Source organism: Polistes dominula, unplaced genomic scaffold (assembly GCF_049000335.1).
Source record: "Polistes dominula isolate Pdom_NZ unplaced genomic scaffold, Pdom_raw_medaka contig_28, whole genome shotgun sequence".
Classification (NCBI taxonomy): Eukaryota; Metazoa; Arthropoda; class Insecta; order Hymenoptera; family Vespidae; genus Polistes; species Polistes dominula.
This window is the reverse complement of record NW_028300879.1, coordinates 4,799,445-4,812,606: the sequence shown is the minus strand read 5'-3', so window position 1 is coordinate 4,812,606 and position 13,162 is coordinate 4,799,445. Positions and strand designations below refer to the sequence as shown.

Below are 13,162 nucleotides of genomic sequence, written 5' to 3'. Positions count from 1 at the left end.
TCGTTTTAGAATTTCGTTACTATTTTAAAGATAACTTATCATAAAAATCTTGTTTCCAGTTTTTCGACGAAAATTTTTTAAACAATAAAAAAAAAATGATAATCGTTTGATACAAAAAAATTCGAATACCACAAATGAATTGCATCAAAACTTTCCAATAAAGTTGCCAAAGTTTCTGGACAAAATTGTAAAACATATACAATTTTTCTTTGTTAATTTCTATCATTTACACGTCATAACTCAAAATTCAATCGAATCGATCAATCAAAAAATTGTAAAAATATATTTTTTCTTTCATAGGAAATGTTATTTTTTCAATGAACGTAAATTTAAATTTGTTTGGTCAATATTTACGAGATATATATCACTACAGTCATTTAACGAAAAAAATAATAATAATAATAAATTTCTTTTTTCCCAATACATAGGTATGATATGTTTTTCATCATATAATTATATAACACACATATATTATATAATTCCGCCATAACTTATCACTGCCCGTGGATGCGATGCCATAGAAACAATAAATTTCTTCATGCCAAAACGAAAGTGAAATTAGAATGATTTTCAAATATACGATAATATTCGATGTCCTTAGGAATTAGTATTATTTTTTCATGTTAATTTAATAAATATTTATTTATCTTAGAACCTCGAAATCGTTTTTACAATTACGTTTTGTCAATTTTTGTCTAATTTTCTTTTTTTTTGGCATTTCTGATTGGCTAAACATCCCATTTTACGTATGTATATAAATACAGAAATATATTTGTAATTTATTGATAATTTTTTCGGTAATCTAATACGAGATTGTCCCTTATAAGGCAGCTATATAAAAAAGTATATTTAACATTTAAGTAAGATTAATTTAATATAAATAATTGTAGATAGATCTGAAACTATTGTAATTTGATCTGAATTTTATTGAATTATTTTTTTCTTTTTTTTTCCTTTTTTTCTTTTTTTTTTTAAATTAATACAATTAAGAAAAGTTCACCGATTTAATTACAATATTCATCTTTTTCTACGAATTATTATCATTCTAAAACAAATTCTCACCGATGTACAAATATTACGTGGCTGTGCTTATAATTTTAATTAATTTATTATTTAATTAATTTATTATTTAATTAATTTTAATAAGATTAATTTTGTAATAATTACAAAATTTATATGCAATTACTTTTTCGGAGTAATAAATCAAATTTTTAAGTTAAGTAAGTACGCCTTGTGAAGGAGATAAAAAAGAAACAAAAGTATTAAACGGATAGAAAGAAAATAGGAGAAAAGAAAATTAAAAAAAAAAAAAAAAAATAGCAAAATAAAGATATAAATATTAATAAATAAAAACGGGATAAAATATCTCATCTATTTGCAAATCCATAGAGACAAAGTAAAAAAAAAAAGTAGTTTGCAACCCGATTTCGAATAGCAAAACAAAAAGAATAGTTTCTCTTACAATAAAAAATATATAAAATATATAAAATAAATAACCGCTGAAATGTTTAGTCGCAGAATAAAAAAAAATCTAGTCATTAAAAAGAAGTCATAAAAAAAAAACCATAATATACCTGTATATAAAAGATTAATACACAAAGATATATTATACCGAATATGAGTGGAATCTAGTCAAGAAAATTCCTGGACGCAAACCCGAAAGTATTCAAATGTAAATTGATTTGTCTACTTATGATTATTTCTTTTTTTTTTTTTTTTTTTTTTTTTTTGAATACAAGTAGGGTACTCGATCTCAGTCCGTGGACGTTAGAACTTAAAAATATAAGCTTGTAAGACAATAATTATATATTAATTTAATCTTAATGTCGAATTATTTTTAAGTCAATGTACGTTCGTAATAAGAAAATTTGTGTATACATCTTTTACAAGCATATATCAATTATTATTAATAATTTTTCTCATTATATTTTTATTTTAATTGTAAAATATTTTATTTTGTTTTTTTTTTCATATCGAAAAAAGAAAAACAATAATCGTGTAAACATCTAATTATTTTATAAAATTATTCAAAGTAATATTGTAGATAAACAACGATAGAAAATATTTGTGCACTATTATTTATATAATATATAATACCATTATATACTACATTATATCATTATAATAGATTATTAATTAGATTAGATATTTTATTCTTAAATATCGAGTGTTTGAACATTTATATGTAACCCGTTATAATTATTTAATCTTCTATTTATTCGCTTATTTATTCATCTGTAATCATCGTGTATTTATGTAAGTGGATGGATTGAACAGTTTTGAGCTACAACAAATATTTCCAATTTTTTTTTTTTTTTCAATCAAATTTAATTTTATCGAAAAAATAATAACATGGTTTCTTACAAAGTAGGCTCAAAACTTTTCATATCATCCATGTATATGCGTGCGTGTGCTGTTTTTCTTGTACATTGTAATCGATGCATGTAATTTGATAACGTGTGAAGTGTACTGCTTTATTTTTTTTTCTTCTCAAATATTATATTTATCTCTTGATGCTTACTGTAACTTACTGTAATATTAATCAATAAAAACAAAATTTATCTCTGGAAATTCATTACTTTTACTATCTGATACAATTCAAATAAATGAATATTTTAACAAACAAAAATATAAAAAACATTAGATTCCGTTAACATCCAAATTGTTTTCATTTCCATATTATTTTCCATAATAAAATTGTATTTTCTTTTTTATTACTTTTCCTTTTTTTTACGAATTCGTAGAAAGGATTAAATAAATTCCTCATTTGTTTTTTCTTTATTTTATAAAAAAAATTCATTTTTAATTGATACGTTTTAATTTAATTATCGAATAATATATGAATAATTTGTAATGTTATTTCCCTATTTTGAATTTTCTTTATTTTCCCGCTACGTTAGTTAAATGATTCTATGATAGAGTAAGTGGTGACATCTTGAAACAGTAAAATAAACTAAAATTTACTTTTGTATTACCTTTAATATTTCCTTGTTAATACTTGGATAATGTATGATTTCTTAAATAAAAATAATCAAAAGGAATTTCGAAAAAAATGCAATTTAACATAATAATTTTAAGTAACATTATTTTAAAAATATTATTTATTGTTGCATAGGTAGATATCTTATTTATCGACCGATAAATTGGCGCTACCGATAAGAACATAAAAATAAATAATTTTGAGGTTAAGGAATATGTAGTGTGATGCATGTTCTAAATAAAAAATATCTTTCTACATCACTTTCATAACATAACTATTTAATAAAAATCAAATTCTTTTGAATATGGTTATAAGTAAGAGATATTTTTTATTTTTAAAAAGTTTTAATAAAACGTACATGAACTGTCATCCTAAATATTATAGATTAGACAAGTACTATTCTAAAGAAAGAGAGTTTATTTATTTTTACAAATGTCACTACAAACAACAGTTTAATTTTTATAGCACTACTAATTTAACTCCATTATTATCAAACACGTTAAAAAATGAAGTAGTTGACTTGTGCATAAATCTTCGAAATGGAAAAGTATACTTGGAAGATTTAAAACAAATTATACAAATGTATGATGAAACAGACAATCCATTGCCAAACGATATTGATTTAATATTACTCAAATGTTGTGGTAATTCATTACCTGATGTTGATTTACCAACGAGACAAAAATTAACTAATCAAGTATGGAATCTTCTTCAAAAGAAAGGTTGTCAATTAACTTTGGAACATTATAATTGTCTACTTGGAGTTTATGCACAAAATTTGGAATCTATAAATCCACGTGAATTTTTAGATAAAATGACCATAAAACCTGATCAGAGTATATATTGTTCTCTGTTGAATTTAATCTCGAAAATAGAAAATGTTGAATTATTAGTCACTAGTGATATAATATCAAAAATGAAAGAAAATTTAGATACTTGGGATAAAGAAATATTCAATATGATTGTCAAAGTATATGCAATGCAAGGAAACATTGAAGAGGCTAAAGAAGTAATTAAGAAAATGGAATCTAATAAGATTATGCCATCACCTGATACTTATATTTATTTAGCATATGGTTTTGCAAAGGTAGGCAATATTTCCAATGTTATGGAAACTTTTGAAAAATATCATCCAAATACTATAAACATTATGGAAGTTATTAAAATTCTTAGTCGTAATGGACATGGAGAACACATAGAAAGTATTTTAACATTTCTACCAAAGTCGTTGAAGTTAAATGAATTAAATCTAATTACTAATAATATTATTGAACTTATACATACTGGCGACAGAATAAATACTATTAAGATATTAAGTAATCTTTCTTCTAGTCCAGAAGTTATAGATACTTATGTAGAATATGTTAAATGTTTTGTTGATGAAGATATTCAATCGAATAAATCAGATGAAGATATTTTACAAATGATACGTGAAATCATCAATTATAATTGTTCTCCACATATCATAAATGAAGCTACCAAAATTGCGATGCACAATGGCAGAAGATCATTGGCGCTTACTTTATTTGAAGATATGAAAAAAATGACATCCCAGTACGTAGTCATTATTATTGGCCTTTGCTATTACAAGCGCAGAAAAATGCAAACGAATTATATTCTCTTATTTCACACATGATATCTTTAAATGTAGAGGTAGACAAGAATACGCTCATTGAATATGTACTTCCTTTCATAAATGTAATTAATCCCATGAAGACGATAACAGAATTGAAACAAAAAGAGATTAATTTTCTCACTGTGGTAAGAAGTGTATGTGCATTTCTTTTGGACAATAACAGACTTAAAGATTTAATATTTGTGTTGTCTAAATTGAAAATAAAACTTGATTTTTGTGATTCTTACTTAGAAAAGTCTCTTGTTCAAGGATATGAAAAAGCAATCAATGCATCAAATTATGTATCGATAATGCTACAGATACCTTATATAAAGGAACCACCATATTTGTATATTTTAAAGGCATTACTAAATGATGCAATTGAGTGTAAAACTTTGAAGCGGCTTATTAATTTTTTACAAATATTAAAAGAACATAATGTGAAATTATCGAAGTCAGAGGCCGATGTTATGTTGAAACGTATTTTTGACATAACAACGGATGCAGCTGAATTAAAAACTGTTTGTAATTTATTGAACAATGAAGAAATAGATTTAAATTCGGTATATAACACATATAAACAAAATAACTCTAACTTAATATTATCGCTGAATCCTCATCCATCAAAAATGGACATAGAACAACTAAATAGTCTTCTGTTAGAACTTAAATTTAAAAACATGAACATTCGTGGTGTGACAAAGAGATTATTAGACAAATACTGTAAAGAAAGTAATTTAGAAGCTGCCGAAAAAATAAAGGAAGAGATTATTTCAAATAACTACGATTGGACAGCAGGAATGAGAGCAGGGTTGTTTCATTTGTATGTAAAAAATGATCTGTTGGATAAAGCTGAAGCTGAATTAAATGAAATTAAAACTAAACACAGCCAATTTAAATTGGATACTAATAAAATATTAGAGTATGCTATTTCTTTGGTGAAACACAATAGAGTAGAAGATGCATTTAATGTAATTGAAAATACTAAAAGTATTAATATATCATTAAATAGTGATTCTTACTGTTTAAAGTTATTGACAGCAATAGCTGAAAGCGAACGTCATGATGATACAGAAAAAATGTTATTAACTCTATTTGAAAAAAATTATTGTAAACTTCAAAATATTTTGTTTATTCCTTTGATTGAAAGGCATCTTATGAGAAACGACATAGAATCTGCTATGGATACTTTTATTAACTGTGCAAAGAAATATAAGAAAGCCCCATTAAAACAAAAATTATTAGAAATATTAATCCATAATTCAACTGATTTATCATTAACGTATATTGGAGATAAAATAAAAGAAATTTTAAAATGTATAAATGATATTCACGGAGAGCCAGTGGCTGTAGTAAAATTGATTAAGGCATATGCAACATGTGGTAAAATTTCGGAAATAACAACAATATTTAAGGTTTTATATTTTTATCATACATTATATTATATTATATTATATTTTACTATATACATATATTTTTTTTCTCAGATAAATAATGTGCAAATGAAATTGTTGATTCACGATCTTCGTAACGAAACTCATACAGATATACTTGATACATCATTAAATATATTTAAAGCTATCAAGAATGAGGAAAGGACAGAAATGAACCGTTTGTGTAATTTTATCCTTTCGATTTATGGTATGGTAATATTTTCTCAAGTATTCTTCAAATATTTATCTAAATGAATTTAAGAAAATATCTTTAATTATATTCTTTACAAATCTGATTATTAACAGCTGAAAGAAGAGATAACAAAGGATACGCTGCATTTTTAAAGGAAATGGAAGCTGAATCAATACCAATATCTAAAAGTGAAATTAAAATGTAATTATAGAGAAGATTCAACTTCTGTATGTGCGTGTATCTAATTTGAACAGAATTTGAAAGTATATCGCGTAAGAAAAGCTTAATAATTTAATAAAGATTTTTGAAATTGTTTTCAAGTATTGTACCATATTCTTTCATTAATTTCAAGGCTTGCTGTTTACGTGGTAAAAAATCAACGTGTTCTTTCTGCCTTTGAAGTAAATCATTGCTTTTCTTATTTTCTTCCTTTAGATTAGATAATTTTTTGTCAAGTGCCTCAATTTCAAGAAAAATTCGATTTTCGTTAAAACGCGCCTTTATTTGATTATAATTATCTTTAACGGTTTTTAATTCTTCCTCGCTAATTTTTTGCTCGTTCATTAATTTTTTATATTCAGCATTCGCATCTTCGTGTTTCATTTGACTTGTCATTTTAAAACCATTTAAATTTTCCAATTTTATTAATTCGAATTCTCTGTCATTGGTTTGTTCATTGAAATCACGTACTTCTGATTTCAATTTATGCTCTAATATTTCTAATTTACGCAATGTATCTTGTAATTTGATATAATCATTGCCTAACATTTCAAAACTTTGATCGTGCGGTAAACGCTCGTTGTCGTAATTGTAATCGTAATTATAATCATTATTGGATTTATTTAAAATCAATATTTCCTCGTTCCTCGTTAAATTTCTATTATCATCGGCATTAGATATTCTTTCTAAATATTCTACGATCGATAATTCTAATTTTTTAATCCTATCCATTTCCTCTGCTTTATTTATTTCAAAAGTTGAAGCAAATTGTTCCATAACTTCTTCACGTTTTTGCAATTCTTTATATTTCGTTAATTTCTCAGTTCTACCATCTTCCAAATCAGTCTCTAATCGTTCCAATTCTTCCTCCAATTCGGCTATTTGTTTCTTTTTACTTGCAAGTTGAGCTTCCGCAGCTGACTTGTCCATATTGTCTTGTTTTATTTTTAACAACAATTGTTCTTTTTCTTTTTCAGGAGACATTCTATTCTTTTCCTCGTCCCTAAGTTTATCCCTTTTCTCTTCAGCATCCATTATCTTAATGTGCAACTTGACAGCTTCCTGTTTCAAAGGAGACAGTGCTATTTGTTCTTCCAAATTGCTATGTTCCTTCGATAATTCATCAAATTCTTGCTGCATCTCATTGATCGTTTTTTCAACTTGATGTTTTTCTTTGATAAGTTCATCGTACTTTTCTCTCATTGTTGGATCCATCATTTCGACCAATCTTTCCGTACGTTGTCTCTCCAATTCTATTTCTTTTTCCGTTTTACGTAATCTTTGTTCCATTTCTTGTCTACGTTCAAACATTTCCTCAATCTCGGCCATGGATCGTTCATTTTTCAACGAAAGTTCTTTAGCCTCTTGATCTACTGATTCCTTATCGATATTCAAACTCATTTTATCTACGACAATATTATAATCGGCGAGTTCACCTTGTAATGCCGTTAATTCCGCTGCCAAATCTTTCGCCCTTTTATCGTAATGCAATATTGTTGCCCTTTCTTTATTCTGCATATCGATGTCTCGTAAGATAGTAGTCATCTCTTGAGATAATTCTCTCATTTTTAATTGTATCAATCCTTCATAATATCTTTTATCCTGAACTTGTCTGTATGATAAGAAAAAAAAAGATAAATTAAATTAAAAATACTTCATCTTTAGACAACTTATTAAAAAAGATATATGCAGGATGAGTTAACAAAAATTATCATTTAAAATAACTCGTTATTTATTAATGTTATCAATGAATTATATAGTGTTTGATTTTTTATTTTGAAACATCGAAGAACTTTGAGCTTTTTCTATCCTAATTCGACGATATTGTTAATAAAAAGGCGAATCAAGAAGTAAAATATGATAATTTGTTTTCTTCGTAATAAATCAGATATGTCCTTTACAATGTTACGTAATACATTAGAATATTTTTTGTTATTCAATCAAAGTTATTTCAAAAGAAAGATAAAAAAAAAAGATGGTATTTTTTATTGACTCATTTTGTATGCATATCACTCCGATAACAAGTTTAAAAAAATGGCAAACCTTGTCATTGAGGATCTACCAGTTCCAGGTCGAATTGGAGCAATTCCATGTTGAGTGATGGGTCTTTCCAAAGCGGAAATCGACAATCCCGTATTTAAACGTGTCAAATTCGAAATAGAAGCGGATGGTGCTCGAACTGTCATAGTATTTCGAGGATTGGCAGGTGTTCCAGGTCGAAAGTTACTATAATCTTCTAAATTTTCTTTGATACCTCTTCTAGACGTTGGTCTTTCCATTTCTTTACTTTCGATTCTTTTTACGCTCTTCTCGAGAGCTTCTCGACGCCAATGAGTTACCGGCCTTTCCATTTGTTTCGCACTTTCTATTCTTTCCAAATTCATTGGACACTGAGTTATACTGATCGATAATTTTTCTTTTTTTTTTTTCTTGTCCACTTTTATCTCTGATGAGCGATACAAGAATGAAAGGAAATACGAAATGTAGCGTTGTTTGATTCATTCATTCAATGTTTTCATTCTTACTGTCATGGCAACTAACATAAGTAGTATACAATATATGACGCATGGGAAATAATGCAAGAGGATATTGTTTGAACGCAGTCAATGACAAAAGCTTCATTTTTATGCAGAAATTATTTTAAAAAATCGAATATTTTTATACGAAATTTTGTTCAAGAAAAATAAATCTTTTTTTTTTTAAATTTTTAATTTTTTCGAATTCAAGATTTTACCATAACTAACACAAGTAAAATACGAAATGTAAAAAAAAGTGCATTAATTAATTGCATTGATAATTAAATGAATTTAACCGATGATGGAATTTGAATATAATATTAATTGGGAAAATGAAAGAAACTAATTATCTTTATAATATTTATGATAAGCAGTCTTTAGATAGATTTTACTTGCCATGGAATGTATAACATAACAAAATATGATAAATATTACATGGAAAGTAATATCCATTGACCATGTCTAACCACGAGGAGGTAATCACTTCTGAAGACCCAGGAAGGATGTGCATCCTAAACATGCCCACATCCGAATATAATTCAAAGAAATGAATTTAACCATAAGAGTTCCATTTGAAAAATTCTTAAAATTATTATCGAGAATACAAAGGAAAGTTTAAATATCCAAAAAAACAAAATGATAAATGAACAACTTGAATAGAATTTAAGTAACATCGTTTATTCTATTGAAAAATAACACACCGTAGAATAACTTTAACATATGCACGTATTATCTATACATAATCTATATACATTTATATAAATAATTTTCAATCTATATAAAATCAAGTAAAATAATTAATAAATCATACAATTATACGTTGTTCTATGAAACCTATAAATAAAGAGAAAAAAATTATTTTTTATTCAAAGTACATTAATAGGTATGCAACGTTTAAACAAATGTAAATACTTTGAAACAATCTGAAATGTAATTAAAATGTATTAGGATATTAAAATAATTGTTAATTAATTAAAAGGAATGTATATTGTTATCTAAAAACACCCAGTATATGATCAGAGTACAATCTTCCTCAAAATTCAACTTCAGACTGACCCGCTGCACTTTGTATGCGAGTTCCCTTATATAGCCTTCTCCCTTCCCCAGCCCTTGATCGACCCTTTCATCACGCCTTGACCAACCATTTCACCACGCATTGACCAACCCTTTCCACCACCCCTTCACTGACTCTTCCCTCACCACTTTTCCCAACTAATTTTGGTATATTTAAAGGTACCAAAAATAATCGTAAAATCGTCGACAAGCATTCTCGTTTCTTTTTATCACAAATTTATATCATTTTTACCATGTTATCAATGATATTCAATCTTATCTCTCGTATTAAACTATTTCTTTTGATGCATTGTGCCCATTTAAATACAAAATATATATATTTATTTTCAAGGAGTTTTGATGGGTTTTCAAACATGTAATAAACTCATTTGACGATATAGAAATACGAAAAAATAATGCTGTTGAATTTTCCACATTTAAATTAGTCAATCAAGAACCATCGTATTAGCGGGTATATTCAGATGTCGTTAGCATCGTGCAAGGTAATACAACTTGCGATTTAATTATATTATTGAAATATTTTAATATAAAATACAATTAATATCAATCTGATTGGGTGCTTTTAATCATCATTTAATTAAATAATGAAAAAAATTATGAAATGAGTTTTTATATATTTACTTATATACATATATGTAATTCATTAATATTTGCCATTTTAAATTTGTCATTAGCATTGGCGCTACGATCTACGAACGATCCAACGAACTATCGGTAAAACAGGAAACCCCGTAGATTATTTCAAAATTGCATTGTATATATTTCCTTTTTTACTGTTTTTCTTTTTTAAATTTAAATTAAATAATAAAATAAATAATGTAAAATTAAGGTAAATTGATATATGCGAAATAATAAAGTTGAAAATAGAAAAGAAAATTTGGCGTCTCGATGATTTATGACGTATAATAACAAGGTGACATGTGTTGTAAAAGGAAATAAATAAAATAAAAAAAGACATTTTAAATAATCTACCATATTTAGATCTCGATCATGCAGCATCCGTCAATGTTCGTCCCAGTAGTTTCCAATATTTAACGCGACGTGCGTGTCTTACGTTTCTCTCTGTGATTCTAATGACGGTGATAGTTGTTGCCGCTGGAAAGGAGGGTAATGCGAGGTACGCATATATATATATAAATAAAAACAAAAAAAATATCTCGTATAAGAATAAGAACTCATACGACTTGCATGATCAACGCGAACTCGACGTTCGTTAGAGAAGAAAATTGGCGGGAAAGGATAAAAAAAAAGAAAAAAGAGGATGACACTTAAGGACACCGGTAACAAAATCGTTTCAACGTCGTCGAAGGAAGAACATATTCAAGTTAACGCTGATCCAACTTCCTTTTTTCGATTCTCCGATGGCCAATCAAATCATTCAAGGTAAGAAAACATTTATTTTGAGTTCTTTCAACTTGTTAACAATTTGTGCTACTTATATAGAAATAGTAAAACAAATAATTAATTTGATTTTGTTAGAGGAACAATTGTTTTTCTAATGGAGAAATCGTTACGTTTATTTTTTTTGTTTCTTTTTGATACCACGAGTTAAAGTATTACAATTAGTTTTAAATAATAAAACAGTTTAAGTAATACAAAGTTTTTTTTTAGTATTTATTCTATAATATTTTTATTGTTAGCAATATCTAGGTGTATTTCTTCTAACGTGAAACTAATGATAATGTATAAAATTAATGCGTGAATCTGTACCATGAAGTTTCGAGAAAAGAGAAGTTGGAGAAAGGTTTGAGAGCGAAGTCTTGAACGAAATCAGGTGAATGGCATGGAGCTTCTTTATGCTACTTCCGTAAATAATTGTACACGTTCACGCATTTACTTTCAACGTCATTTACTTATGCATGTGTTCAAGTGTATTCGCGTTCTCATAATTTATATATACATATATACAAGGTGTTTTAATGAAACATTTTTCTATCAAAATTATTATAAAATATCTTAATGATTTTTCCAATGGAAATGTTGATTCAATTTTGTTTTTTCATTGTTAATAAACAAAGTGTTGTTTCATGTACATTAAAATACAAATTAGATTTTAATAACAATTTTTATTTCAATAAATTTTCAAAATGTGTGTAACACTGTTCTACATGTATTGATAAAAAATTTTCAATCAGTGATACGTGAAATATTTTGCAATACTTCCGGTGCAATCCGACGACTTTCTTCGACTATGCACTGCCGAAGTTCTTCTATTAAAACCGGTTGGATGACATATATTCTGAATTTTAAATATAACCATAGAAAAAAATGCAAAGGATGGTGAGATCAGGCGACCTGGCAAGATACTCGATTTCTTGGACCAATTTAAGGATTGAAAAAAATATCAGTTTGAAAATTACTATACTGAAATAATGACATCTTTTTGTTATTTCAATGAATTAAAATATACGTCCTTGATTGTGAAATATTTATGCGTACTTCAAAAGGTACTTGCAAAGTTGTATGCAGTTTGAATAATTCATTATTACACGATGCATCTTTTCATGTTCGACTTGTTTTTACGTAAATAGGAAAAATAATGAAACGCGGGAAAATATAAAATCGTGTAACTCCGCGTTACACTTTTTTATTTTTATTAAATACGTGTACGTACTCCTAGAGTAAATAATAATCAAAGATAAAACATAAGAAATGAAACTGTCTATCAGTGATCTCTTATCTCGACGAGTGTGTGTAACCATAGTAAATTTTCTAGTTTAATATAATAATCTAACAAAAGTGCATATATATATATATCAATCGTAATTATTTTTCAATATATTTGAAATTATTTATCGAATTGTACTAATACAATTTTTTTTTTGAATATATGTTAGATGACCTTCTTGATGATGAAAAATTAATTAGTAAGAAGATGAGATAACGATAAGGTTAGAACTTATGTTTCTGTTAAACGTTACGTCATTTTCTTGATAGGAAAAGGAAAAAATTGTATAATCATTGATTTCTAATGATCCTAAAAGTATTATTTTAAAAGGACAAGGATTATTTTAAGTTTCTTTTAATATGTAGTTCGATGACCCACGATCTAGTGATAATGATGATAATAATAATAATAAAGTAATAACATTCGTAATAATAAATTTTATGGTTATTATTTAATCATTACGT

At 26.6% G+C, this 13,162-nt stretch overlaps 2 protein-coding genes across 2 annotated transcripts; one reads left to right on the top strand and one right to left on the bottom strand.

The window, feature by feature from the left end:
- Positions 1 to 3,265: 3,265 nt before the first annotated feature.
- Positions 3,266 to 6,541, top strand: LOC107066943 (leucine-rich PPR motif-containing protein, mitochondrial). Its single transcript, XM_015322016.2, is given in 4 exon segments — positions 3,266 to 4,515; positions 4,518 to 6,010; positions 6,083 to 6,236; positions 6,335 to 6,541. Coding segments are annotated over 4 exon segments (2,970 nt in total). The 5' UTR covers positions 3,266 to 3,284; the 3' UTR covers positions 6,427 to 6,541.
- LOC107066944 (uncharacterized) lies at positions 6,513 to 10,562 on the bottom strand. Its single transcript, XM_015322017.2, has 2 exons — positions 8,484 to 10,562; positions 6,513 to 8,052 (listed from the first exon to the last, which is right to left on the bottom strand). Exons 1-2 carry the CDS (start codon positions 8,822 to 8,824, stop codon positions 6,513 to 6,515), a joined length of 1,881 nt encoding a protein of 626 aa, XP_015177503.2. The 5' UTR covers positions 8,825 to 10,562.
- Between the last annotated feature and the right edge of the window lie 2,600 nt (positions 10,563 to 13,162).